Genomic DNA, 27,114 nt, shown 5'->3' on the forward strand with positions numbered 1-27,114 from the left:
TTTCTCACTGGTGTACATTCAAAGACGATCACCATGGATAACTTTTAGCTTGGACCACCTTTGATTTTTTCAGTAACATATGACCCTTCCCGACACTGACTTATTATTGGAGTTTGTCCTTTCATGTAGTGGAGATTCCACAGCCATACCACGTTACCTTAATGGAATCCAGTCTTATGAGCGTTAACATCATAACAAATATTCATTTTATCACTAGTTGATTGAAGTCTTTATCAAGTACTGTCATGTATGGTATCATTTCTGTTCCTTAGTTTCTCTACATATTATGTAAAAGACTTTGCTGAGTGACTATCTTCCAAAAATGAATACAGAAAGTCTAATAGTATATTACTTTCTATCCGAAAGACCAGTAATGATGGTGTATTACTTGTAGATTTGTGTTCTGCAGCTCGATAACCTATAAGTAGCAATCAATGATCTTGATCCCATGTTTTCTGATGCTCATTCATATAAATGGCTAATTGATTCAAAACTATATGGTTGTATCTCTCAACCAGATCATCAGAATATGACTGAAAGTATGTACTCCTTGTCCAAAAATCTGACACATTTTTGCAAATGTGGCTGATTCAAAATTCAGCCCCTGATCACATTGAAGTTGCATAGGCACTCCAATCTTGAAATGAATTTATTGACGAAATATGTTGTTAGAATGTCTGCTTACTGGTTAGGAAATATGACGTAATTATTCCCAATGTTACTCTGTGATAGAGGACCAAACACATTGACAACAACTATCTCAAATGATGCTTCAACACAATACTTTTGAAGCTGATTATGCCGTCTTTTATTTTGTTGTTGTGAATCATTTGCTCAAAGCATAGTTGGCATGATTTACGCCAACACCCTTTCCAATAGAAGCATTCTCTTACTCTCTCTAGTGTCTTCTTAGCACCTAAGTGTCCAGCTGTTGGTAGGTTGAAGAGATGATGGAGGGATTCAGAATGTAGAGACTTTGAAAGTTCAAACTGTATTCACTGTTTCTGTCCATTGGTATCTTCCTATTTCCGGCATAACAAACCCTCTTGTAGATAAAATGAATACCACTGCGCCCAGTGCATCTTTGTCTTTGGGCTGTATTGAACAATTCTAAGCCATTAGAGTTTTTCTGCTCTATTCCTAATCCAATGAATAGTAGGTTTCAAATTTGAATCTTTTTGCTTAACCATCTTTCATTTTAGTGTTGAATTACATTAGTTCTTTATCATCACTTGTGGATATCACAATTTGGTTATACTTTGTTACAAGCTAGATTTGTCATCGTTACTATCCTATGCTCACCTCTTTTCACAATGTTTACATTCTTAATTTAACATGGTTTAGGGTTAATTCATCAGCATTTCTATAGTTACACCTAGGACAATGCATGATGTTAAAGATATCTCCTGAAGTTTCAGGAGCCATCTTACTATCTGGCCTTCTGGATTGTAAAAATCCACCAGTCGCTTCAATGCAGCATGATCTGCTGGAGTGTAAGCTTTTGCCCATATAGGCAATGATGAAGATGACTTGAGGCTCAAACAACACTTAACAGATATTTTCAAGTGATACAATACTTCCTTTCTGTACCATTAATTAGCGTGCTATAGAGGGAATCACATGTTGTATTTATGATAGCACTTCTTCCACTTCAAAATTATTGGCATATGTATATGAAATGAGTTGATATTCATGTTTGCTATGTTATTACAAGAGTGGTGGTCAGTTCTTTCTTCATTCTCTTGAATGCTTGTTCACAATCAGAAGTGCAACAAAATGTTTTTTTGGATTTTCAAGTAATTTGTGTAGCGGATGAGCAATGTCAGAGAAAGATTCTACAAAATTTGCTTCGTCGACTTATATTTGCCAACATGCACTCTTACTATCCAATGTTGTAATCCATTTGGATCCAAATAGAGCATTCAAGGTAGAATCAATACTTGGTAGTGGATAGGCGTCTTTCTTTATGGCTTTATTCGCCTTCCAGTAGGCCTTGAATGACTCTATAGATCCATTCTGCTTATTCACAGGTACAGTAAGAGATACTTATGGTCTAGTACTCGGTTATATTACTCTTTGTTCTTTTGTGGTATTTACCTATTGAAAGTTTCAGCCTGCTTAGCAAGTGGGAGTCGAGTGACTATTTGATGTATTACGGCTGCATCTCCAGCATCAAATATATGAGATATTATGTTTGTTTAGCCAAAATCTTGAGGTCCGCTGGAGAGGTTATATCGATATACCATGAGCAAGTCATGCAACATGGACCTTCTTTAGCTGTAAGAACTATACAGATAGTAAACCGTCTTTATGAAAGGATATGATATCAGACTTACTGCACCTTACCTCAATCATGACTACTTGTGATGTTCTTTGATATGGAAGTACTACCTGTACAGCTTCATATCTTGCAACATTTCATCCAGACTTGACTCGAATTTTATGATTTGTTGTGTTCATGGCCTAATTAATTTATCTTAACCCTTTCACTGTGGCTGGGACATATATTTCCCAGTGCATTGGGCAATATACATCCCAGCCGCGGTGAAAGGGTTAAACATATTCAGATCTATGAAAATTCTTCTAACTATTAATCCTCTAGAACATGCTGAAGTATTTGGCTCTACTATAGCCTAGTTATTACATGTAAATTTATTCCAAATAAGTGCTGGTATGAGTATTTCCTTTCTTGGTGTTACAATGAATGTTCTCTTTGTTGTTGTTGGACATTCAACCTCTGATGTAGTAATTCTCGTGTAGTACACAGGGATTTCCCTGTCGTATACTGTCAAGATTCTAGTCTAAGCTCACATCCATGTTTCCAATTGAGGACAGTTCATAATGTGCTCTCTTCCTTGATGTCAATTACCTACATATTATGAGCTGTAGTGAGGTTTCTTACAGTAAGAATAACTTCAAACATTCCTAAGGTTTCTTACAGTAAGAATAACTTCCAACATTCCTTTTGTTGTAAATTTGAGGTACACTTTGTTGGAGGCAATTTCCTATTCCTCATTATCAAATCAGATTGAACTATTGTAATTGTAGAACCAGTGTCCATCAATATGCCCATTGAGTCATGGCCGGTTTCTTTAAATAACGACCTTCTTTTCTCATTTGGCGCAGAGGGAGTATTCTAAACTGATGTTCACCTATAAGTCTAATCACTTTTTTCCAGTGACTGGTTGGTGCTTTGTAGTTCCTTTAACCGGATTTGACTTGAAGGTTTATCTGTACAGTATTGTATCATTGGCATACTAATAACTCTTGAATCTTTACAATCCTTGCTATAATGACAATTTTTCCCACATTTATAACATTTCCCTTCTTCTTACATCCTTTAAAAGGAGTTATGATTCCTTAAAGGCATTTATCTGAAGTTACTGGCAATATGTCTTTACAAGTTACACTTGAAACACCTATTATCTTGTACGTTATTTTCTCCATTCTGTGTAACTAGTTATGTAACATTTTACTATTACTCGATCTGATTATCTCATAATTTCAGTTGTTTATCTGCAACTTTAATCAATTCAAGTTTCATAGCCAACTGAATAGCTTCCTTTAAATATTTACACTAACTTTGCTTCATCCTAATTCACATATCCTTTAAATTAGTCACATGCCAATATATCTTCATTTGATATAAATAATCCTGGTAAGATAACTGGGGAAATCTTTCAAATACTCCACAGGTTTGACTAAGGTCTCTTACTTCTTCAGTAACTTGCTTTGGAAATTTGCTTTGTATACTTCTTTCTGGTGTACCACTCTGAACCTATTGGATAAGGCAGCTACCAATACTTGATAATTATGGCTCTCAGCTAGAAGGTTGCTTAATGATAAAGCTAGTTCTTTCAAATTGGCAGCAAGATGAATAGCCCAATGTTCGGTATTCCAACCTTTCAATATGGAAATTATTTCGAACTGAGCCTGATATACCTCTCATGATACCTTTCAGTCATAGACTAATGTTTTTGAATGGGCTACATTGTTGAATTGATCAGCTAAATCCTGGAACTTGACTGGATAGTGTCATGGTTGGAGTAGTCCATGAAAGCTCTGCAGTCACAGACAGCACAGTAGAACTCATAACAGATATCAACCAAGTAGATTCTTCTATTTGATGTTTAATAGTAAATGATGTTTTAGATTAGAACTCTCTGGCAGGTACAGAAAAAGATGTGGCTAGCTTGGTGTTGACATTTCCCAATTAATTTTTCAAATCTTTTATTCTGTCACTGATTTCATTTTTACTTCTTCGATTTCATCCTTACAGTCTTTCTGTACTTTGCTGACATCTTTTGCTTCTTCTTCAATTTTGTCAATACAGTCTCTCCGTGTTTTGTTTATGTTATTATGCATGCCTTCAAATTTGTTGTTATAATTCTTCTGTACATCCACAATAGCTTCTTGGTTCTCGTCTTGGATAAAATTATTATTTTTCTTAATTCTTCCTAATATATTAGCTCCCGCTAGGACAGCGGTAAGGCTTCAGATTTACGCTGCTCAAATCAGTGGTTCGATTACTTTCGGTGAACACAGCAGAGAGCCTGATGTGGCTTTTCCATAAGAAAAACACACACCCTTATATATTACATTTCTTTCATTTAACTTTTCACTCAAATTCATATCTCTATCTCTTGACTTTCTTTTAAATTTCTTCTTCTTCTTTCTTTAACTTTGTCTCCTTCTCCCAACTTTCTGTCTCTTTTTCTTGTTCTTTTTATTTTCTATCTATTTTTTATTGGTCTTCTTTTAACTCTCTGTCACGTTTTTCTAATTTTCTATTTTTTCTTCTTGTTTTACTATTAATTTATTGTCTCCTTCATGTAATTTTGTTTTTATTTCTTCTTGATCGTCTTTTGATTTTCTCATAATTTCTGGCAAATTTTTTATCTAGTTTTGTGCCCTTGTTCTATTTTATTTCCATTAAATAATCTTACTTCTAATACTAGTGTTGTAATGCATTCTATCTTTGTGTAAGTTCTATTAGATTATTTGGGTAAAGTAAAAGTCCATGTAACCATAACAAATTCATTTAGTTCTTGAATAGCGTTTGCAACAGTGAACGTCACTTTGACACAAAATACAGACCCACTTTCACAAACAGCATTCTATCAAAAATAATAATACTAATGTTTGCCTAACTTACATTTCAACAGAAATTCCTCGTTAATCGACAGCTCTCATTAGTAACACTGAGCTCACATATTAACTGACTGCTCTCTGTTTCTAGTACTTATATCATACCCTTGTTTCTAAACAGTAAATGAAATTACTATATTCTACAACGGCTTTGACTTTCATCAACTTTCTAAATGTGGCCTAGCATGGGCTGATGGTTAAGGCGTTCGACTGGCAATCTGAGAGACGCGGGATCGAATCCCCGTCACCGAACATGCTGGCCCTTTCAGTTGTGTGGGCGTTATAAAGTAACGGTCAATTTCATTATTCGTTGGTAAAATAATAACGTACGAGTTGGCGGTGGATGATGTTGACTAGCTGCCCTTCTCTATCACTTCTTTCTTTATTCATTCAGCATGTGTATTATGATTTTTTTATTCAATTCACAATTTCACAATACTTTACCCCTTCCTGGAAAATTTTCTGCGGTCGCCTATGAGCGCAAATAGCCCTCGCGTAGCTTTCAAACCAAACTTTCTAAATATTTGTAGCAAATTTATAGATTAAAAATATTGCCACGACATTCGTTTAACAACGTAACAGAAGGATCACCACCTTTTCTAAAAACGTCTTGTGGCCAATGAAAACCTATTGAATATATCCAACAGTGAAACGTTAGATGGAGTAAAATAGCAGGATAGTACCAATAGTACAACCGATAACTAATGTTCATAAAGATGCAAAATAATATGTTTAACGAATATCTGAAGCGTACAAAAAATAGCTGGAATATTTTGCTCAATTAGAATATAGCAATGTTAAATATAAAAAGAAAGAAAAATAATATACATATGTATCGTATATATTATATAGCGCCCTCTTTCCTCAGTAATCAAGCAGGTGGTAAGAAACGTGATTTAAGTGGAGATATAGGCTTAAGTTGGTGGTGTTTTTTTAGAAAAACATTTGGAGACTTTTCGCTTTGTCATTATCTTAAGCCTTAGGGTTCAATACGTAGTCTTGAATGATGGAAGTTGAATTGGGTTTAGTTATAGCTATTATTTGTATTTTAATTATTCTGTTTGGAACTGTATTTGCGTATTTGGTATATTCTGGTTTATTTGTGGATATTGAAGTAAAAGCGGGTAGTCCCCCTTTTGGAAGCCTTAATGTCGCTTACAAATATGCCAGAGGCCCATACAAAAACTGTGGAAAATTATTTACAGAAGTTTCTACGCTTGTGCCTGCTTTGAAATGCATTGGAATATACTATGATGATCCAGAGGAGGTAAATATACACATACTTTGATGAATGTTTAATTATTTATTGCTTTAAAAGTTATAATTTTGTATATACTTTAGTCTTTAATTTTAAACTTAACGTCTTAAGTTCTATTTCAAACTTCAAAGTAAGCTCTTGTAACTATTATTAGTAATTACTAAGTATTAGTATTAAACTATTTTGTATGAGTAATCTTGCACCTATCTTTCCTATGGGAAGAAAAATGGTACTTATTCCAGTTGCTCTAGGTGAATGACACAAAACAAGAGGTAGATAGAAGTAGAACTAAATGAACAATATTCATGGCCAACGTATACTATAGTTATATGGAACTGCAACTACCTGCACAAATAACAAATGTTGATAATTTGTCTCTTAATTATTAATACAAGGATGTAGAAAGCATGTATGTTTATGTAATACAACATAATAACCGTGCTGTCATTTCTGGTTGAAAATTCCTCATTGTATTAATCATGTAGTCAAACTTGATTTTTTGATCTGGCTCAAATGTATCTAAGCAATTTACCTAAGAATGGATTGATTTGGCTTTAGTTACAAAACAAATAGCATACTGACAATAAGGGATTATTTAGTCATTTGACAGTTTAAGCCTGCCACTGCATACTCACCCTTAAGAAAGTAAACATTTAAATCCACTCTATCATAAATGTTTGATTCCTCTCTTAAACTTGTGTCAAATGCTGACCTCCACTACTTCCAATGGCAACTTGTTCCATTAACTTTAAGTCAGTCACTTTGTCAAGAAAAATTAAATTGTCATAACAGCTCCTTGCATTTTTGTTAGGTCATAAACTTGTGTCTTCTTTATCTATTAGTATTAATATTACTTTGATTAGTGTCATATAAGATAATCAGTTAATCAGAATTACATTTAAATTAGTTAGTGTCACAAATATAATCAACTAATTGAAATTAATGTTCCTGATTATTACTGTTATTGATTATTCCAACCATCCAAGTAATCAGAATATTGCCACATATTGAGCTACATTGATGCCTGTTGTTCTTATGTATTTTGCTTGGCCTAAATAATGTAGCTTTAACTTAATATCAGTGATTGTTACAAACATAACCAGTGACATTTAAGGTAAGACTGCTTTAATAAAGAATAGTTTTGGCAAGTTACGTTCATTATTCCTTATTGTACACTTAACTGTGTTTATCAAAAATTACTAGATATGAACTAATCGCAGTCTAACAGTATGTAACAATGTTAAGTTGTTAACCGATTTACGAGTAATTATAGCTAATTATATTAGTTCTTTTGTTTTTAGTTACAGCAAAGCTACTGAGACTATCTGCAACCTTCCCTAATTTTAAACTGCAACCAGAGGGAAGGAAGCTGGCTACCAGTACCCACTGCAACTCTTTGGCTACTCTTTTTAACAAACACATTTGATGACACAAGTTATTGATTTGGTAACCATTATAATTACTGAACCATGCTGGCCAGGACACGTTATAATATGTTGATCAATCATAATCATTGTTAAATAGTAGCCCATGATTTGGCCATGTGTGTTGCCAATTGTTTGCCTTCCCTCTGGACATCAGTTCAAAATAAAGGATAGCAGTACATAACCTTTGTAGCTTAATACTAACAACTTCTTGCTTAAAAACTTGTAATGCTTTTGTTAATAATTTTCTTAAGTTTTTTTATGCTGAAGATAGAATTAGAAAAAAATCACAGACATTTTTAATTGCAGATTTTTTTTTCTATATTACCATGATTATAATGTTTCTAATAATACTTTGTTTTCTATGTTACGAGTCATTTTAATCTCTGGAAAGAAGCCCTCTAGTATTATCACAAGTTTTCTTGACAATTTGTAAATGTTGTACTGTCTTTAATTTTGAAGGATTGGAGTAATTTTTTTCACTGAATTATATATCAAAATTTCTGTTAACTGCTAACTACCAGGCAAATGTTTCAAAAGCTAGTTGATTGACAGAGGTGGAAGCAGTTGGTAGACTTAATCAATTACCTATAAGCACTGATTACATCATAAACTAAATAATAAATTGGAATTATAATTAAATTGATTAATTAAAATTAGTGTTTCTGATTATTACTATATTTCTTTTATTACAACAGTTAATCAAAAATTACAGTTAAGTCATTTGTTATGACAGTAGTCAGCTAATCAAAAATGGAGTTTCTGATGTCTTCGAGTAATCAAAATATTGCCACCAAACTTGTTTGTCATTTCTTTGTTAAGTCAAAGCTACTAAGGCTGTCTGCCACTGTCACTGATTTTGAACTGCTGACTTAAGGGAAGACAACTGGCTGGTAGCACCCAATACCAACTTTTTTTACTTGTACGTTCCATGCTTTGAGGAACACTGTACTAATTGAATATAATTGATTGATGGAACTGTTGACTAGTGAACACCACTAATGCCCAGCTCTAAGGTGGCTCAGTCTAATACAGATAAAATCTTTCTTTTTATTATTAAGAGTTGCAGGCTAGCATGTGAAAAATATAATTATGACAAAGTATAATATTAGGAAGATAGTAAATTAAATGTAGTGGCTTAGGATTAATGTGCTTTCACATCAGAACATTTTAAGTTAGATACAGAAAATTGTTTATTTTGTGAAATGTTTTTGGATAGAATTTGAAATGCCATGGGTGATGTCTTCATTTAAACTGTAAGTACTGCATTCAAACAAGATGTAGCTTTACTAAAAGACATTAATTCTGAGCTGGTTAAGAAAAAATTGGGAAGTTTAAAAAATGATAAAGCTTTTGGGCCAGATATTATTTCCCCTAGGGTTTTGAAGAAGGTTAGAGATTGGATATGTGAGCTCTAAAGAAGTTATAATTTCATTGTACAGGTCACTGGTTAGGCCACATTTGGAATATTGTGTTCACTCTTGGGTTTCTTACCTTAAAAAAGACATTGAATTGTTGGAAAGGGTTCAGAGAAGAGTTACTAGAATGGTGCCTGAGATGGAGGGGTGTCATATGAGGAGAGGCTGAAATCCTTCATTGTTTTCTCTTGAAAAAAGGAGAGTTTGGAGGGATCTGATTGAGGTGTTTAAGATTGTAAAGGGAATCGATAGTTTTAAGGCATCATCTTTTTTCATATTTAACAGTGAGAAAAGTTGGACTAGGGGACACACACATAAAATTTGGCAGGATAGAAGTCGTCTTCAGCTAAGACAGTTTCATTTTTCTAACAGAGTGGTTGGCCTTTGGAATGGGTTGCCTTCGGATATTGTATAAGTAGTAAATTTAAGTGAGTTTAAGAAAAAACTTAAGTATATGAAGGATATCGGCTGACTTTAAGATTTTTTTTTTTAATTTGGTATAGAGGATGGAACAGCAAAGATGGACCAATAGGTCCCATGTTGCCCCAAAACGTTATGTTGTTTTATTTAGAAAACATATATGAAAACAAATGCTTCAGAAATAAACATATACGAAAACAAATGCTTCAGAAATAAACATAAATTGAAAACAAAGGACAGATTAACCTTGCTTTTTATAATTAATTCTGAGTGTAAAGAACAGCATCATGCATTTATGTTCTCACCTTCAGTTCAGTTTATATGCATTTGGAGAAAGTAATATGTTACTGTCAGTAAAAGTTTCATAACTCTGCTGTTCCTTTGTGGGTGATCATTAACACATAATCATGAAGAAATTGTGCCAAAATTATAGGACTAATTACAATAAATAATATCCACATATCTGTAGATCAAGTCTACGTTGTCATCATAGTTATGTATAGTGATAATGGCCGTTTCATTAATAAAACAACCAAAATAAATTAGTTTTTTTGCATGCAATTTTTTCTCCATTTATATGTGTAGATTTATCAGATACTTAAGAGTTACGAGCATAAAAGTATCATGCAGTGTTTTGTGTGGTGAGCAGTAAAACAATTAGTAACAGGTCACTGAGACTGGCAGTGGTTTTTCCTTACAAAAAGGCTGTATATTATACATCTCACTCACACACACACACACTGAGAAGAATCTTTACAAGCTTTATCACATGAAGTCTAAGAACAATTATTTTTAACAAAGTTTTGTGAGAAATTGTGGAGAGAAACCCATGGAACAACATTAATTGTATTTTCAGCTTACTATAACTTGTAGTTGAAGATGTACATCATATTAACTGAAGGGTAGTTCGAAATTATCTTTAAAAACAAAATTAAGCTGAAAATAGGAAAATTAGTCTTGTGTGAGAATAGTTGATTAGTTTAATATAACTGAGTAAAGAGTGATAATTAATCAAGTAACAAAAGTCCACTAATCTCCCAGCTTTAGTAGTTAGGACATCACTGATGATTTAAAAGCCCCCTTCGTGTCCCATAATTTATAATAAAGACTGTTTTTGTACAAGTTAAATTCTGAAAATATATGTATAGCAACATATATTTTCACAATATGCTTAGGAATACAGAGAAATGCATGACAATGTATCTGTCAATACTAAAAATTATATTTAGTGAAAGTATTGAATGAAGTTGCTGTCTAACTGATAAAGTCAGTCAAATAAACCTTAGTGAAAAGTGTCCATTATGGATGTGCAGTGGGAGCACTATCCCATATTAGGAAGCATGAAGTAATTTAAGTTGCACTTTGATTTAGTTAGAATTTCGAGAAGACTCTTGTACCATAGTAAGACTATCTGAAAATAGGTTAAGAAAATAGGAAAATTAGTCTTGTGTGAGAATAGTTGGTTAGTTTAATGTGATTGAGTAGAGAGACTGATAATTAATCAAGTAAAAAATTCCACTAATCCCCCAGCTTTAGTTAGGACATCACTGATAATTCAAAAGGCTCCTTCATGTCTCATAATTTATAATAAAGAATTTTTTTTGTGTGAGTTAAATTCTGGAAATAGGTTAAGATTCCAAACATATGTAAGTATCACATCTTGCATCCTGGAAGTTAAAAGAATTAGTGTTGAAATATTTGGTAATGTATCAATATTTTATCTGTTTCTCTGAGACTTTCATTATTGACTGGTTTAAGTTAACAACAGAAGTAAAAATCAAGTATGACCCTTTAATGGTGGTGTGTAAAGCTTGTAAAGTAAATATCTAAAGTTAAAGAAAAAAAATCTCTTTCCAGTTTGTTATAAATTAACAAGCTATTGACTTCACACTTGTGTAGTGATGGATCTAAATGTTATTGAAAAGGGCAATAATGTACAAATTTTGTAAACCTGTGTGATGAAAAGAGTCCTTGTTTACATTGTTATATGTTGAACTTGGTTTTTCCTTCCAGGTGGAGCCACTAAGCCTTCGCTATGCTGTAGGGGCTGTAATGAATGATGGCAAGAATACCGAAGATGATTCTAATTTTGCCAGGAAAATTTTGCAGGAAAAAGGTTACCAGTTTGTCACACTTCCACCAGTGGATCATGCCGTTATGACAACTTTTCCATACAAAGGCATAATTTCTATAATGATAGCCATTATAAGAGTCTACCCAAGGCTAAAGAATTATGTCATGGTTTGTAGAGTTTTAGAACAGTTGAGAACATGCTGAAAATACATGCAACTTGATACAATACATTATTTTTTTTTCTTTACACCAAAACAGATTGAAGTATAAATTTTCTATTTATATATTAAATAACATTACTTTCAGTTTTTAGTTTAACAGCAGAAGTGATGGCAAGAATTAAGTATAAAGAAAACACACAGAATGAGATGAAGATTAGTGTAAATGACTAATTATTTGATAACTAGTTAAGTTTTTAAGTTTTTTCTTGTCTGGTTTAAAATGTGTGGCAATAAACTCTAGATTAACTAGCAAATGATAAAGTGTGTGTTATTGTAATTTATACTATTTCAGAACTGTTACAATCTCATTTCATATGGAAAAAAATCTCAGTTTTTACTGCGTAAATCTGGTAATGCTGATAGTCCTATTTGTAAGAAGTGAGTTGAAAGCTTGCAAGAAAAGTGAGGTTAAAATGTTAGGTTCTTAAAGAAAAGGGGAGGAAATTTACCTTTGCAATTTGATTTTTAAGAGAAAATAAAAGCAATTTCTTTATATTGAAAAAAAAACACTATTATAGCTTAAAAAAGTCTTGTATCAAATGATAGAAGTTATTTTAGTGTGTGTGAAGAGTTAAACAAAAAATTTAGCATATTTAAAGTGCTATTAGAATTATCTGTAAAAATGTTAGAAGCAGAAGGCTTGATTGCTCTTAGAAGGTGGTACTGACTCATGGTTAAATTATGATAATGTGAGGTAAGAATGTTTTAAGTTTAAACAAATGAGAGGTGGGATGGCTTTTGTTTGTCAGAAATTATCCAAATACTTATAAGAGAGAGAGAGATGTTGAAGTTTGGTGATAATGTACCATGTGTATGGGCTAAGTTGTTAAATTGGTAGTAGGAAAATATAGTTGTTGACACTTTGCAGGCTTCCTTATCAAGAAATTGAAATTTTTAGGAATATATACACCGTGTGATTATGCTGTTAATAAAAGTGGTCTTATTGTTGTGGGAGAGTTCAATTTTAGGAACAGACACAAGAGACTTGGTAGTTCTTCAGTGTGATAAGAGGTTTTCTAACTCAGCATGTTAATATCATTCATAATTGAATAGCCAGTAAATTAGTTAAACGTATAGTTGTAATAGTATTAGTAACACCCTACCACTTCACACAAGTACAAGCTTAAAACACATACAGTACCAGCTAAACTGATTCACAAGCTTATTATAAACAAGTATTTTGTTGAAAAGTACATCCCGATCTAGATTTCCAAAGCTGTAACCTAACAACCATAAAATTCCAGATTGTATTTACAACCTTTACTCTGCACTGCTTAATCAACGAGAGGGAATTTTCAATAGCCACAGCTGTAATTAGATCTCAAATTAGAGATGGAGCTATGAGCTAAAAGTTTGTACTTGAAAAAAAAAAACTTGGAGCTATTCTGTGAGCTGCAATGTTGTGGCTAAAAATGTGGAGGAAGTCTCTACTTCTGATTCAATTTATTTCAAAATGTTCTGAGTTTCAGAGAAAACAAGGCATAAGGCTTAAATCTCTCCCCATCACTTTAAATCAAGTGTCATTTTAGTACCCCATGTTGATAATCCTACCTATCATAAGTATACTGTAACAGTTTCATTTTGCATCCAAATCAAGCCATTGTTGTCAAGGTGTAACAAAATGTTGCAATATTTTTTTTCTTAAGTTAAAAAATATATATATATATATATTATCAGTTATTTCAAGTTCTCTTTTCATTCAGAACTAAGTACTTAGCAGAAGGCTTTATAGGTTTATCAACACTGTTGCTGTTATTAAACTAGAAATAAGCCCTTTTCAGTTTTATTTTCTTCAAAGTTTCTAACATCCCCAATTGAAACTTGTAATGTTGTAACTGTTTTAGTTATTCTCAGAAATATGTATTCCAGATTATTTCAAAGTTGGATAGATAAATATATGTGGAATTTCATTGTTATTGGGCAGTTAGTTAATTAAATTAATGTAAATTAAAATCCATCTTCTATGTAAAAACAAAAAATTGTAGTCATTGTTTTGAAACATAATGATGCTATTAATAAGTTTTTGTAGACAATGGCTGTTGTATTATGTTTTACTATGAAATTTTAATTTTCTATAAGATCAGGAGTTGTATGCTTATCCAAAACGGTTATGTTGAAATTTAAAAGTATTGTTCTGAACAAGGATTGCTGTGTTAAAGAATATATGATTTAGAACATTAATTTTCTATAGGACAAAAAACTATGTGCTCATCCGATTATGGAGATATATGATGGGCATGAAATACTGTTTGTGGCTCCCCTTGCACGTCAGGAAGAGTTCTATGTGGGTGAAGCCCTTCAAGAGAGTGAAGAAGAGGCACATTCTGACCAAGGTATCCAGGCTGATCTCGACCAAGAGGATGAACAACCTCAATTAGAAGAACCCTCTTATGGACCAAAAACTGATCAAATGGCTGCTGGGGAAGGGAACACTTCAGAAAATGTTGGTAATGTGAGAGTTGCACATGGTGAGGGAGATAGTCAGAAGGAGGCAGGCAGTGGTGCCAGTGGCTCTTCTGTTAGTACCACATCTTCCTTTGAAGAATTGCATATGGAGTCATGAAAAAGGAAGTGGGCTATGACTAATTTACAGACGTACTAAGCTATTACTACCATTTTCTTTTTATGATTAGTTTATATATTATTGTAAGTTTCAGTGACGAATTACATAAAATATTACTCCTACAGGAACATCCAAACTTCTTTTTTTTTTTGCAAGGCTAAATAAGATACAGATAAGTTTTTCCAAAAATACATACCTCCACTAACACTAATAGCTATTTCTCGATCTTCATCTTTGCTATTTAACATTCTGTTCGCTTGCACCAGTCTTTATATACCCCACTCCACTGCCCTCAACAAAATCTAATTTGGAAACTTTACACCGGTCCTCACACTACCTCTATGCAGGTACTGTATATAAGCACTGTATGCAGACAATAAAATCACTTTTTCTCAACAAAGTGCTTTCATTCAGACCAATGTTTTTGTGATTTAAATTTTTTTAAGTTTTCACTTTCTAATAATCAGGAATTCTTTGTTTTGTTATCCAGAGATATATTTCATTGAATTTGTTTTTTTTTCCTACAAATATATTAAAAAAAAAATTGGATATTAATTCCCATATAATAGTTTCAAGAACAGAGGCTTCTCAGCCTTTGTTATCTTGTAGTGATCATCAGTTTGGGGGTGGGGGTGGAGCCACTCTCCGTGGAAGCTGTCCATGACCTGATTCAGGGTGAGATCGAATCCTTCATGGAGCTCGGGGGTATCTCGCTGGGAGGTGCTGATTTGAATTTTCATTCTAAAACAGGATATTGTGGGGAGAATTTAGACTCCCTGTCTCTTTCTTTCACTAGAGCTTTCTCTGTGATCAGCCACCTTCTGCCCCTTTTTTTCTGCAGCTAGTTACACGTGTTTGTGAAATTTTGGAGATGCAACCAGTTGCTTTTGAGTCTCCCCTGCATTGTTTTCTTATCGTTATCAAGGGGATTACTTAGTTTTCCTTCTCCTGATATTGCTGTGCATGCATGGAGGTTTGCAACACAATTACATGAGGGTATCGCTATGCCTTCCCCCCCTTCTCGTTTAACTGAACAACATTCACTGGTGTATCATCATCAGGATGATATATATTTGGACACCCAAAGGTTGGATCTGTTATTGGATGTATAGAGTGACAGGTACGAACCTGTTATCTCTCTTAACAGGTCACAATTTTCACAGAATCTTTTGACTCTTACTACTGTTTTAAGATACATTTCTTCCCTTCAACTTTTGTCTGAAGCATGTCACCAATCGCCTCAACAATTTGATGCCAAACTGGGCCATTTATTGGTCACTATTATGACACGTGTGTCCTCTTCAGGATTTGCCTAGGTGTCGTGGTTGGTCTGTTGCTGTGACTTGTTGAGTCGTGATGAATTTTGGAGGGTATTCACTTACCTTCTTCTGCCGTTCGAGATTTACCAGAAATGCCTTTTCTTTGGCCTTATTTATTTGCTGGAATTCCAGAATCTTTAGAAGCCAGAGTTGATACAGCATGTTTGCAATCTTCTTTATTGTCTTTGGCTGCTCGACCCTATTCTACTTCCACTTGTACTCCTGCATGTTCATTCCCTCGTTTTTCAAGGCCCCCCTCCTTCCACTCTTCATTCCATTGGTTCTCTTAATTGTCTCTGTCCTTTTTCTCAGGAGATATTTTGCAGGCTGGTTGTTGAACTTCTCTCAACACATTCATATCTCATCACCTTCACAATCTGACAGATTCCTCTTCGAAAGGACTCCGTGTTCCCCCTGTGGCTGTGTTGATTACCTCTAGTAGGTTTTAACAGGATGGTGAGTAACATGTTCCTTTATTTTCTAGGGTCCCTATTGATTTTTTCTTTTGGGATTTCACTCAGTGGCGAGTGTTGCCCAGTCGGGTATGCTTGTATTTAAATTCCTGGTTGCAGTGGGCACTGTCGAGATGGAGGTGTTCCATAAGACCATCTGGATGCAATTCTGGATGATGATATCATATTACAATATTCCTAATAGACTGTTACTCATGGACTATCATGAGTAAAGCTAAAGGGGGATTTTGCCAGTCCCTGCTGATCTTGGGGCTGAATCAGTCGAGATCAGTTTGCTTTTAAAAATTAAGGGACATGGACTCTCCAATGCTTATGTCCCCCTCCCCCTTACTTCTACTCGAGTCCTTACCACACCCATTTCCCAGTTGGTTTAGGTGGTGTACAGAGGATTTACCTTTGGAGTGTTGAGTTTTCTCCACTCTTGGAGAAGAGAGCGAAGTTGGAGACCCTCCTACCTGGGTCTCTGGAAGTTTTTCAGAGATGTTAGTAGGAGAAGCACAAATCTACCCGGGAGTATACTTGTAAAGCCAGTTTAGATTTGATGCTTAGCTATCCAGTGGGGGGTGATTGGACCCTTTTATGAACACTGTCAGGTCTAATGTTGTTCATGCAGGAGTCAACTATCTCCTCGTAAATCTGAATGTGACATAGTCCCATCTTTGGTCTTTAGTGGGACAGTGTTCTACATCCTCTCCCTAACTCCATGGGTAAGCAGAATTCTCGTTGCACATTTGGTGGGGGAGTAAAGACAACTGTTTGTAAATCCCGACAGGATGAGTTCTGGACTTTGATGAAGAGTGGCATATGATCCCGTCAATCCAGACCTGAGATGTTGCCTTTTGGACTTCTTCAGATTTATCAGATGGATTGTCCATTTTGGTGTTGCTTGCTTTCTTTCTTTCATAAATCTGGGAGTACGAAATGCATCATTCTGTGTTTACTTGTAGGGATCCTAACACAAAGATGTATATATCTGTGGTCTAAGTGCCCTGGCCATCAACGTGGGATATGGGTACTATGACCCTTTAATTCCAACCAGAGTTGTGGAAACTTGGCTGTTTGGTCGGAGTTAGACCATCATACTTGTATTATATTCCACACTTTTCAGTTTTCTGTAGTTCTGGGTGAAGAGCACACCCCTGTTCTGAATGTAGTGCAGTGTTCCCCACTTTAATACTACTTCTCGTGGTACATATTTGTTCTCTGCAGACGGTTTCTGTATGATCTCTATCCTCACCGGTCCCTCCACCTTCTCAAAGTGGGATTCTAACTATTAGAATATTGCCCACTTTAATACTACTTCTCGTGGTACATATTTGTTCTCTGCAGACGGTTTCTGTATGATCTCTATCCTCACCGGCCCCTCCACCTTCTCAAAGTGGGATTCTAACTATTAGAATATTGCCCACTTTAATACTACTTCTTGTGGTACATATTTGTTCTCTGCAAACTGTTTCTGTATGATCTCTATCCTCACCGGCCCCTCCACCTTCACAAAGTGGGATTCTAACTATTAGAATATTGCCCACTTTAATACTACTTCTTGTGGTACATATTTGTTCTCTGCAGACGGTTTCTGTATGATCTCTATCCTCACCGGTCCCTCCGCCTTCACAAAGTGGGATTCTAACTATTAGTGTAGCAGAGGTATGTACATTTTGGAAGTTACCATTTGCCTAAACTAAAAATGTATTTCCAAACATACTTACCTCTGCTGACACTCTCCCTACCTTCCTCCCCTCTAAGAGCCAGTGTTTAATGACCGAAATGTGGTTAGTCTCGAGAAAGTGATTTTATTGTCTGCATACAGTGCTTATATACAGTACCTGCATAGAGGGAGCGTGAGGGTCGGTGTAGAGTTTTGCAAATTAGATGTTGCCGAGGGCAGCCAAGGTGGGGTATATAAAGACTGGAGCAATGTTAGATGGCAAAGATGAAGATTGAGAAATAGCTTTTAGTGTCAATGAAGGTAAGTATGTTTGTAAATTATGGGATGAAAAGACTCGTGTAGAGATGAGCTACAAAGATAGATTTTCTTATAAGTGCTTGAAAAATCAAATTATAAAAGCAAACTCTGATACTGCTACAAACCTCTGTTATGAGATCCGTGGTAAATTATTTTTATTATTGTTTACATGTCTTTAACTATAATTTCACTTGCCTGTCACTTAATGAAGTATTCTGAAGTTCCCATCGTATGTCTCTGGAAATACACACGCACATTTATACAATTCATTTTTGGTCCAAATCTAAAGTAACTTGATGTGCAACAGTGAAACAATGTACTTGCAGTAGGTGGTAACAATGATTCTTCACAGAAACTTTCACTTGTATATAAGTCTTTCATAAATGTGGTGGCAAGTAGATAATCTTGAAAAAGTTCAATTTTATATAATCAGTTACTTTTAACATTGAACAATGTGAATTTATTTGAGTATCTGCTGTAACTAAACTGGATTCTCTTCACAAGATAACATTCAGATGGTAGTATATATATTACTGTTATATCATTGAAAAAAAATAAAAAAATACAAACTGCTTTACTGTTATGGATTTAATCTAATACTTTTTCAGTTTCTTATCAATACAGTATGTAAATTTTTTTACAAGAACTTTATCCAAGTAGTAGAGACCTGCATTTATGCTTCATAGAGTTATGATTATATTATCAGACTGGGTACTTAACTGAATGTTCTGTAATGGTAGATAACATTACCATGTTGTGGTGGTGTTTATATGTATAAGTACTATTTAGTATTTGTCAACAGAAAATTGACTAACAATAGAAAGGAAAGCAAATTACAGTGAATGATTAATTTGCTAAAAACTACTTGCATATTTCTTGAGATGCATAAGGTTTGTGCAGTAAATACCTGAAACTCGTTCATTTCTGTCTGGAATAATTTGTCATACTAATATATTTTTAGCTATTCTTTTTTTATATAAAGACCAGGACTTTCTCAAAAGACATTTAGATCAATTTTGATCAAAATCTTCACAGCATCGATTGTTTTAATCTTGTAGTCTACAAGCTACAACAAAAACCTGTAATTGAAAAATGTAGCAAGACAGTTTTCGTGGTTGAATTTGACCTTTACAAAGTCATGATCCTTACAAACTCAGTCCTTCATGTATGAAACAACAAAAAGAAACAGAACAGTATTAACAAGCTTACAACAATGGACCATTTTGTACTTCAAGATTATTTCTAAACACCTATCCTCAAGAAGCAAAAAAGTAAAAACTAAGCCAACTCTTTGTTTTCAAGGAAATAATCAATCTCCCCCTTAAATTGTAAGATCATGGCCTCCACTACTGGCAACTTATTCCATAAGCTAATTACCTTTAGAAAAATAAAACTATCTGCTTTTCCAACTCTTAAACATGTTTCATCTCATACTGTTATCTTTGGAATGTTTCACAAAAAATAGTAGAGGAATTTATCCATTCCTTGGATAATCTTGTAAACTTTAGTGAGATCCCCTATTACCCTTCTTTTCTTAAAAGAAAATAAGTAAAAAAACATAACGTATCCATATAAGATAACCCTTCCATTTCGAGAATCATCCTAATCCTAGTTGGACTCCTCTGAACCCTTTCCAAGTAAATTAGTATTTTCTAGGTAAGAAGACTAAAATACACAGTTTTCTACATAGGAACTTATGCCATGAGTTATGAAATTTATAAAACAGCAAAATAGTTTAATAGTTTTCATTATGAATGACAGATAAAACAGGTTATGCATGTGGGACATCACAATTTGAATTATGAGTATAATTTTGATGGGAACAACCTTAACAGTGTTATGGAAGAAAATACCTTGGTGTGCTAGTTGATTGGTGTCTTTAGACACCCATGCTATTGCTAGTGGCAGAACAGAAAGGACTTCACATTGTATTTATAGAAATATAAAATGCAAGTATAAAGCTTATAATGTTACTGTGTAGGTCATTGGTTAGGCCACATTTGGAGTACTGTGTTCAGTCTTGGGCTCCATACCTTAAAAAAACATTGAATTGTTGGAAAGGGTAAAAAGTAGGGCTACTAGGATGATACCTGGGATGGAAAGATTGTCATATGAGGGCATGTTAAGATCCCTGAACTTGTCTTCTTTAAAAAAAAAAAATAAGAGAGTAAATATGATTGAGGTATTTAAGATTGTTAAGGGCATTGGTAGTGTTAATGGCTCATCCTTTTTTGTAGTTAATGATGAGAATGGTAAGACTAGGAAAGACAAATATAAATTTTGGCAGGGTCAGAGTTATCTTCAGCTAAACAGCTGCTTTAGTTTAACAGGGTGGTTGGCCTTTGGAATGGGTTGCCTTCAGATGTTGTAGAAGTAGTTAATATAAATGAGCTTAAGAGAAAGTTTGGTAAAAATTTGAATGATACAAGCTGGCTTTGAGTTTTTTTAGTGTTTAATCTAGTGGATGAGATGGCCTAGATGACCAAATTCCCTTGTTGTCTTTGGTGTTAGGTTTTGTGTATTATGTAATTATAATACCCTTTAGAGAAATCTGAAATATAGTTCTCACATTTCAGTATTTTGTGGGCTGTAGCATGAAGTTGATGTTGCTTCTGTTTAGTGTATTTTGTAATATTTCAAAATTGTAACTACAGTATATAACACCCTGGAAGGTATGTCTAACATGATGGATTTTAATGTTGTACAGCTGCTGAGCAGACTATAATTTAGGCATGTTATTGTGAGAAAGATTAAACAAAGAAAACTTACATAGTTTACAAGTAAATGAAGACTGTATTTATGCTTGCTGCAAAACAATTACATGTATGCTAATGGGTCTGCTTTGAAACAGTATTGGATTTACAATGAAATGTATATATTTTGTTAAATTATTCTATAATAAAATGTTGAGATGGAAGTAAATTGCTAAATGTGAAATGACAAAGTGCTGGTGGATTTAAAACCAAGTGCTCATATCAGGTTAATGAATAGCTTATTTCTTTACTTATTTTTATAGTGTTATCTTTTGCATTGTCTAGAGTTTAAAACAAAATTTGGGAAATGAATTACGGGGTGATATTCACCAACTTCAAAAATTTGACCAACATAATTACAAGTTTTTATTAATTATTTTTATTTTTTGTGATATATGATAATTTTTTCCTCTGGTATTATGGTTTTTGTTTTGAGAAGCAAATAATAAAGAAAAATGCTGCTCGAAGTATTGGTATTTGGGCTTTTAAGATCATTTTTATGTATGTGAGATAAAACTGTGTTTACATGCTAATAAAGATTGGTTTTCAAATAAACTAGCTTCTCTATTCTGATATTAAATAAAGGTGAACATGGATGTATTTATGCTGTGGATGCATTTTGGATTAGCTTAACTTATAAATTTACAGATACAATGTATGAGGCTTAACTGCTGATGACAAATTAAAATGTAGTGGCCTGAGTAAGTATCATGGCAGACTGTGAATCCTATGATTGTTAATTGGTGACCCATTGTACAAAATCACTTCCCACTGTGTGACAATGGATGCATTATAGCAGTGATGGTCAAATTCTACTATTTGTTTAAAATATCCCAATAGTTGACATTGGGTGATGTTGACTACTTGCCTTCTCTTTAGCCTGTCAAATCAGAATTAGGGACACTAGTGCAGATAGATTCTATGTGTATTTGCCTTAAACCAATCTGTCTAATTTATTAATCAAAAGTTTTTAGAATTTTGCTTTTAGACTGTGAAAAAAGCTGATGTAACTTGCTAGCTGAACCACTGATAAAGATGTGATATTAGTAGTAATATGAAATTCATTAAATAACATTGACTTTTTTAGTGTATTTATGTTTTTATTTAGCTGTTATACTTCTATATTGTTTACACTGTGAAAGAAGTATAGCTTTTCCATTGAAATTTGGTATCTTGGAATCATGTAAGTTAATAGTTACTTATTTGTAATAAAATGCTTATGTCACAATAATAAAGCTTTACATGAGATATACTTGGAACAGTGTATGTCTGTCTGTATATGTTAGGGTGGTTCGTATTTCCAGGTAAACTTTCAGGTTAAAAATTTTAAAGCTCTCGCCCCCTAATTTTGTTCCAATGAACAAAAAACATTAGATGTCAAACATCATCCATTTAGGATGATATTTACAAGTTGTTAAGTGATGTAGAAGTTCTAGACTGCAGTGGACTGGTATTGCATGTACTATGTGATATGAAAACATTTGTTATGTATTATAGATGATTTATTTAAAGTACATTATTTTATTGCATGTACAATAGTATAATTACATGATTGTATGAATTTGGTGTAGTTAGTCACTTTTATATTAGTTTTGTTTCCTTTTTGCTGTGAGAAATGAGTCTTCTATGATTCTGCACAACTTGAAGGAGGAATTCTTTCTATCCTTTCTTTGTTATGATGACATTATACTCCTCTATAAGGGCCACATCCCTTTCAGCATTGTCATTTCCCCCATTCAACTGTTTAACTATCTGCCTCCATACAGCTCTATCTGAGCTCTATTGACTCGGGGTCATAATCCAGAAATCCATATGGAATTTTGAGGCACCTGGAAAAGTTTGTTGTGTTCTTTGTGTCAATCTTCAATTGACTTGTCATTAGACTTCCTAATATTCAGCTGGATATGCATTGGAGGTTCATCCATGCCTTCCTTCTCAGATAGTGCCTTTACCCTTGCTTGTTTTATTCCTGTGGATACAGCTGAATTAAAGAATGCCAAACCAATCAGTTCCTCATTGAGATACCTTAGATGTCTAGCATGTTTTTGACAGGTAAGTTTTGAAAGAGGAGAATTAATTTTCTTATACTTAACAAGACATTGTAGGAAGTTCATATCATTGCAAGGAAAAGAAATGGCATCAGGAGCAGTGAACCATGCCCTAAGAGAGAAACAACAAAGATGCAGGTGTCATGAAGGCCTCTCTTCACAGCCATTGAGCTTAAACTATCCCATAAACATCCAGGTTTTGAGGGCATATAATGCCTTGGCCATTTATCATGCATGATGCAGTGCTACAAATTGAACTCCTTGAGGAGTGATGTCACCAAGAAAGGTTATGGCGAGTTCAAAAAGCTCATGACAATTGTTTCTGGGTTGGCCGACCTGAAGTTTTCTTGTATCAAACTCAGTGACACTATCCTTAGCTTCCTCTATGGCTTCTGTCACTTCATATTAGTCAATTGCAGTTTCATAACTGGATTGGTTAATGTATTTCTAAGATTGCTAGATCTGGACCAGAGAAAAGCCCAATATGGTGTTTGAAAACACATGCCAGGACAAGTTCGAAATATTGTTCAGAATATACCAGTATTAAAAAGTGACAGTGTGGATTATTTGTATATGGAATGTTCTTGAACATTCTGAATAATGTGGAATACAGTGGAATATTTCAGAATATGCTACATTATTTCAGAATATGAAGAAATAATGTGAGCTACAAGGTAAAATCTCACCTACCTTGAGAAACCCCTAAATACTATACAGTATGGATAACATTTGGTATAAATTGCTTATTTATATATTGAAACAAAATGAGGGGGTAAGTGAGGGTGTTGTAAATCAAAAATTAGGACCCCTCTAGTGTAAATACACACACACACACGTGCACATTTTAATGTATACAGAACAGTAAACCCTCAGAATTTCACAATGATAATTTAAAATGTACATCAAACATTGCAAAACTTATGGAAACAACTTTAAAAATTATACAGCATTTATTATAATTTTTTGTCCCTACAGGAAAGAAAAAAGTTATATCTGAAAATCTATTGCTTCAACAAAGATCAAGGTCAGTGAAATGGGTATACATTAATGACTGTGTTTCTAGAGTAAGATAAAGTATTTATTGATCACTTACAGCATTTTTACCTCACAAAATGTAATTATTTAGAAATTATCGTCAAGTGAGATATTCACTAAACATTTAAAGTGAGTTTACAACAGAAAATTTCATGGGAAATAACTTGATGCTCAAAGTTTACTCCTACACAAGATGTCAAAGAAACAACGTAAAGTCTGTTATAACTTCATGGGCTAAGTTTACTTCAACACTCCCGCTGGCTTGTTCCCGATATTTCAATCACCTTATATTTAAGGGTCCTCTGGTGGAACATTGGTAAGCCTGGATTTAAAATGCTAAAATCAGGTTTCCTATTCTCTTAAATGGACACATCAGATAGCCCGATGTGGCTTTGCGATAAGAAAACACACACGTTCATGGGTGAATAAATTAAAGTGGGATGAATGGTAATTATTTGTACAGGTGATGTTGATATAAGTAATAAAAGACTTGTATCTAGATAATGAGGATAAAGATAAGAAGTAAAGTGGGTATCATAGGTATTTGTATGGGTACAATTAGAATATAGCAATGAAAGGGGGTGGGAATATTTGTTGTTTGTGAGTGCATTTGGTATGAATATCGAGAGACTTGGTAATTTTCTCATTTGAATAGACATGGTAACGATAAATATATAAAATAGGATGGAAATGAGGATAAATAAAAATATTAAATATAATAGTTGTAGATACAGTGAGAATAAATAAAAAAATATAATAGTTATATCTGTACAGTGAGAATAAATAATCCAAAATGTTGAGAATGTTTATATGGGCAACAATAAAATAGTATTGTGGTATTTGAAAAAGACTATGAATTTTTATCTTTTTCTAGTATTAGATATTTACTCTGAATTTATTCTTTGCTATGAATATGTGTCGGTTTCATATTATGTGACAGAGAAAACTGTTAAGTTGACTTTGTTTTAAGTTACTTTTAGTCAATATATATTTACTACTACCTGAGGAGAACATTGCTTAATAAGAAATGTAAGAATGCGACAACAGTGTCCTTTGATAATTTTTCAGGGTTATACCCACACCTATAATACAGTGAGAATAACCAGCCATGTGGGTAGCTCATGTTACTCTGGGTAATGCAAGATTTCTTGCAAATTAAGAACGATTTACAAGAATAGACAGTCTGGTACAAGATTTCAACTGAGAAATTCTAAGGTGAGATGCTTAAGCCAGTAAAGACTAATTGTCTGGCATAATTAAGAACAACAAATACAGATATTGTGTCTGTGTTTTGTTGTGTAAAAACGATTGTCTTTTACATTTGTGTCCAATTTCATTATTCTGATTAACATTGAATCACTTAGTAAGTTGTAATATTGTTCAATAATCAATATCTTAAGCAAATCTCCAGTTATTTGTCAGACCTACATAATAGCTCTAATGTTTATTCCGAGCACTTGAATATAGTACAAAGTTGATAGGAAGCAGAAAATTTTCATGTCATGACCTAAGATTATCATTATTTTGGAGTCTTGTGTTAGGTGCTGAAGTCAAACTCTGGTATTATTAGGTTTAAAAAGGCTACTAAGTTAGAGAAATGGCATTTTTGACAACTAGTAAGACTTATGACTTAGAGGAAGAGTCAATCACTGGGGGAGATGGTTATCTGGGTGAGTTTTTAGGTCTAGTCTTCTCCTAGATGTTGGAATTTTGCCAATGCTATAAAGGTCCCTGTCTTCGATCTCACTGCGACCTATGACTCGGGACGAAGAGCTGCCAAAACCTGGCATTCAAACGAGTCTTTCTTCAAAGGATTAGGATTGAAGTTAGTGAAACTTGGACTGAAAATCATTATGATGTGACATCTGAGATTGAAGTCACCCAAAAAAGGAGCAGATTGAGATTGGAAATGCTATTGGTTTTGTTTTGTTTTTGAATTTCGCGCAAAGCTACCCGAGGGCTATCTGCGCTAGCCGTCCCTAATTTAGCAGTGTAAGACTAGATGGAAGGCAGCTAGTTATCACCACCCACCGCTAACTATTGGGCTACTCCTTTACCAACGAATAGTGGGATTGACCATCACATTATAACGCCCCCGCGGCTGAAAGGGCGAGCATGTCTAATGTGACGGGGATTCGGCGAGTCGAGCACCCTAACCACCTGGCCATGCTGGGCCGATGCTATTGGTAGGTGAGGCAGAAACTGCCAAATGGCAAAAAGAATGGGTCATCAGGAAATGGAGAGGCTCCCCAAGCCAGGAGGTATACTGTCAAAGTGGACATAATCCATGGGGAGCGTGAGGTCTAGCAAGGCCAATGTATTAGGTCGTCAAGAAGTAAATGTCGCTTTTTTTAGATGAAAAAATCCGAAAAACTTATATATCAAAACAAAACATTTATTAAATGAAATAGTCTCCATTCTTATCGATTATGCTTTTCCATCTCACGATCAGGTTGTTAATGTCCTGATTAAAGAAATCAGTTGGCTTTGAAGTAAAGAACATGTCGATGTCCTCTTTAATATCTTCCACATTTGCATACGTTTTCCCATTAAGGTGGTGTTGCAGCGAAAGAAAAAGATGGCAATCTGATGGTGCCATATCTGGAGAATATGATGGATGGGGGAGAACTTCCCAACCCAACTCCATAATCTTGTGTTGCGCCAAACGTGCCACATATGGACGTGTATTGTCGTGGAGAAGAAGAACACCTTTTAGATTGACGAGTGAAGGGCGTTTCTGACGAAGAGCTTGATTTAAACGTTCCAGTTGCTGACTATAGATATCTGCATTGACAGTTCGCTGTGTATTGAGGAGTTCGAAATAAATTACTCCTTTGATGTCCAACCAAATGCAAAGCATCACTTTCTGCGAATGGAGTCCAGGTTTTGGAGTCGGAAGCGGTTTTTGTCTAGGACTGAAACACTGTTTTTGGCATTTAATATTCGCATAGAGAATCCATTTTTCATCACAGGTGACAATTCTGCCCAAAAATGG

General features: G+C 34.2%; 1 protein-coding gene across 1 annotated transcript; it reads left to right on the forward strand.

Annotated features, from left to right (window-relative positions):
• Positions 1-6,032: 6,032 nt before the first annotated feature.
• LOC106460586 (testis-expressed protein 264-like) lies at positions 6,033-14,928 on the forward strand. The gene is made up of 3 exons (XM_013920304.2): positions 6,033-6,415; positions 11,682-11,909; positions 14,154-14,928. The coding sequence occupies exons 1-3, from the start codon at positions 6,152-6,154 to the stop codon at positions 14,523-14,525; spliced, it is 864 nt and encodes a 287-aa protein (XP_013775758.1). The 5' UTR covers positions 6,033-6,151; the 3' UTR covers positions 14,526-14,928.
• The last annotated feature ends 12,186 nt before the right edge of the window (positions 14,929-27,114 follow it).

The sequence above is a fragment of the Limulus polyphemus genome, unplaced genomic scaffold (genome assembly GCF_000517525.1).
Source record: "Limulus polyphemus unplaced genomic scaffold, Limulus_polyphemus-2.1.2 Scaffold800, whole genome shotgun sequence".
Classification (NCBI taxonomy): Eukaryota; Metazoa; Arthropoda; class Merostomata; order Xiphosura; family Limulidae; genus Limulus; species Limulus polyphemus.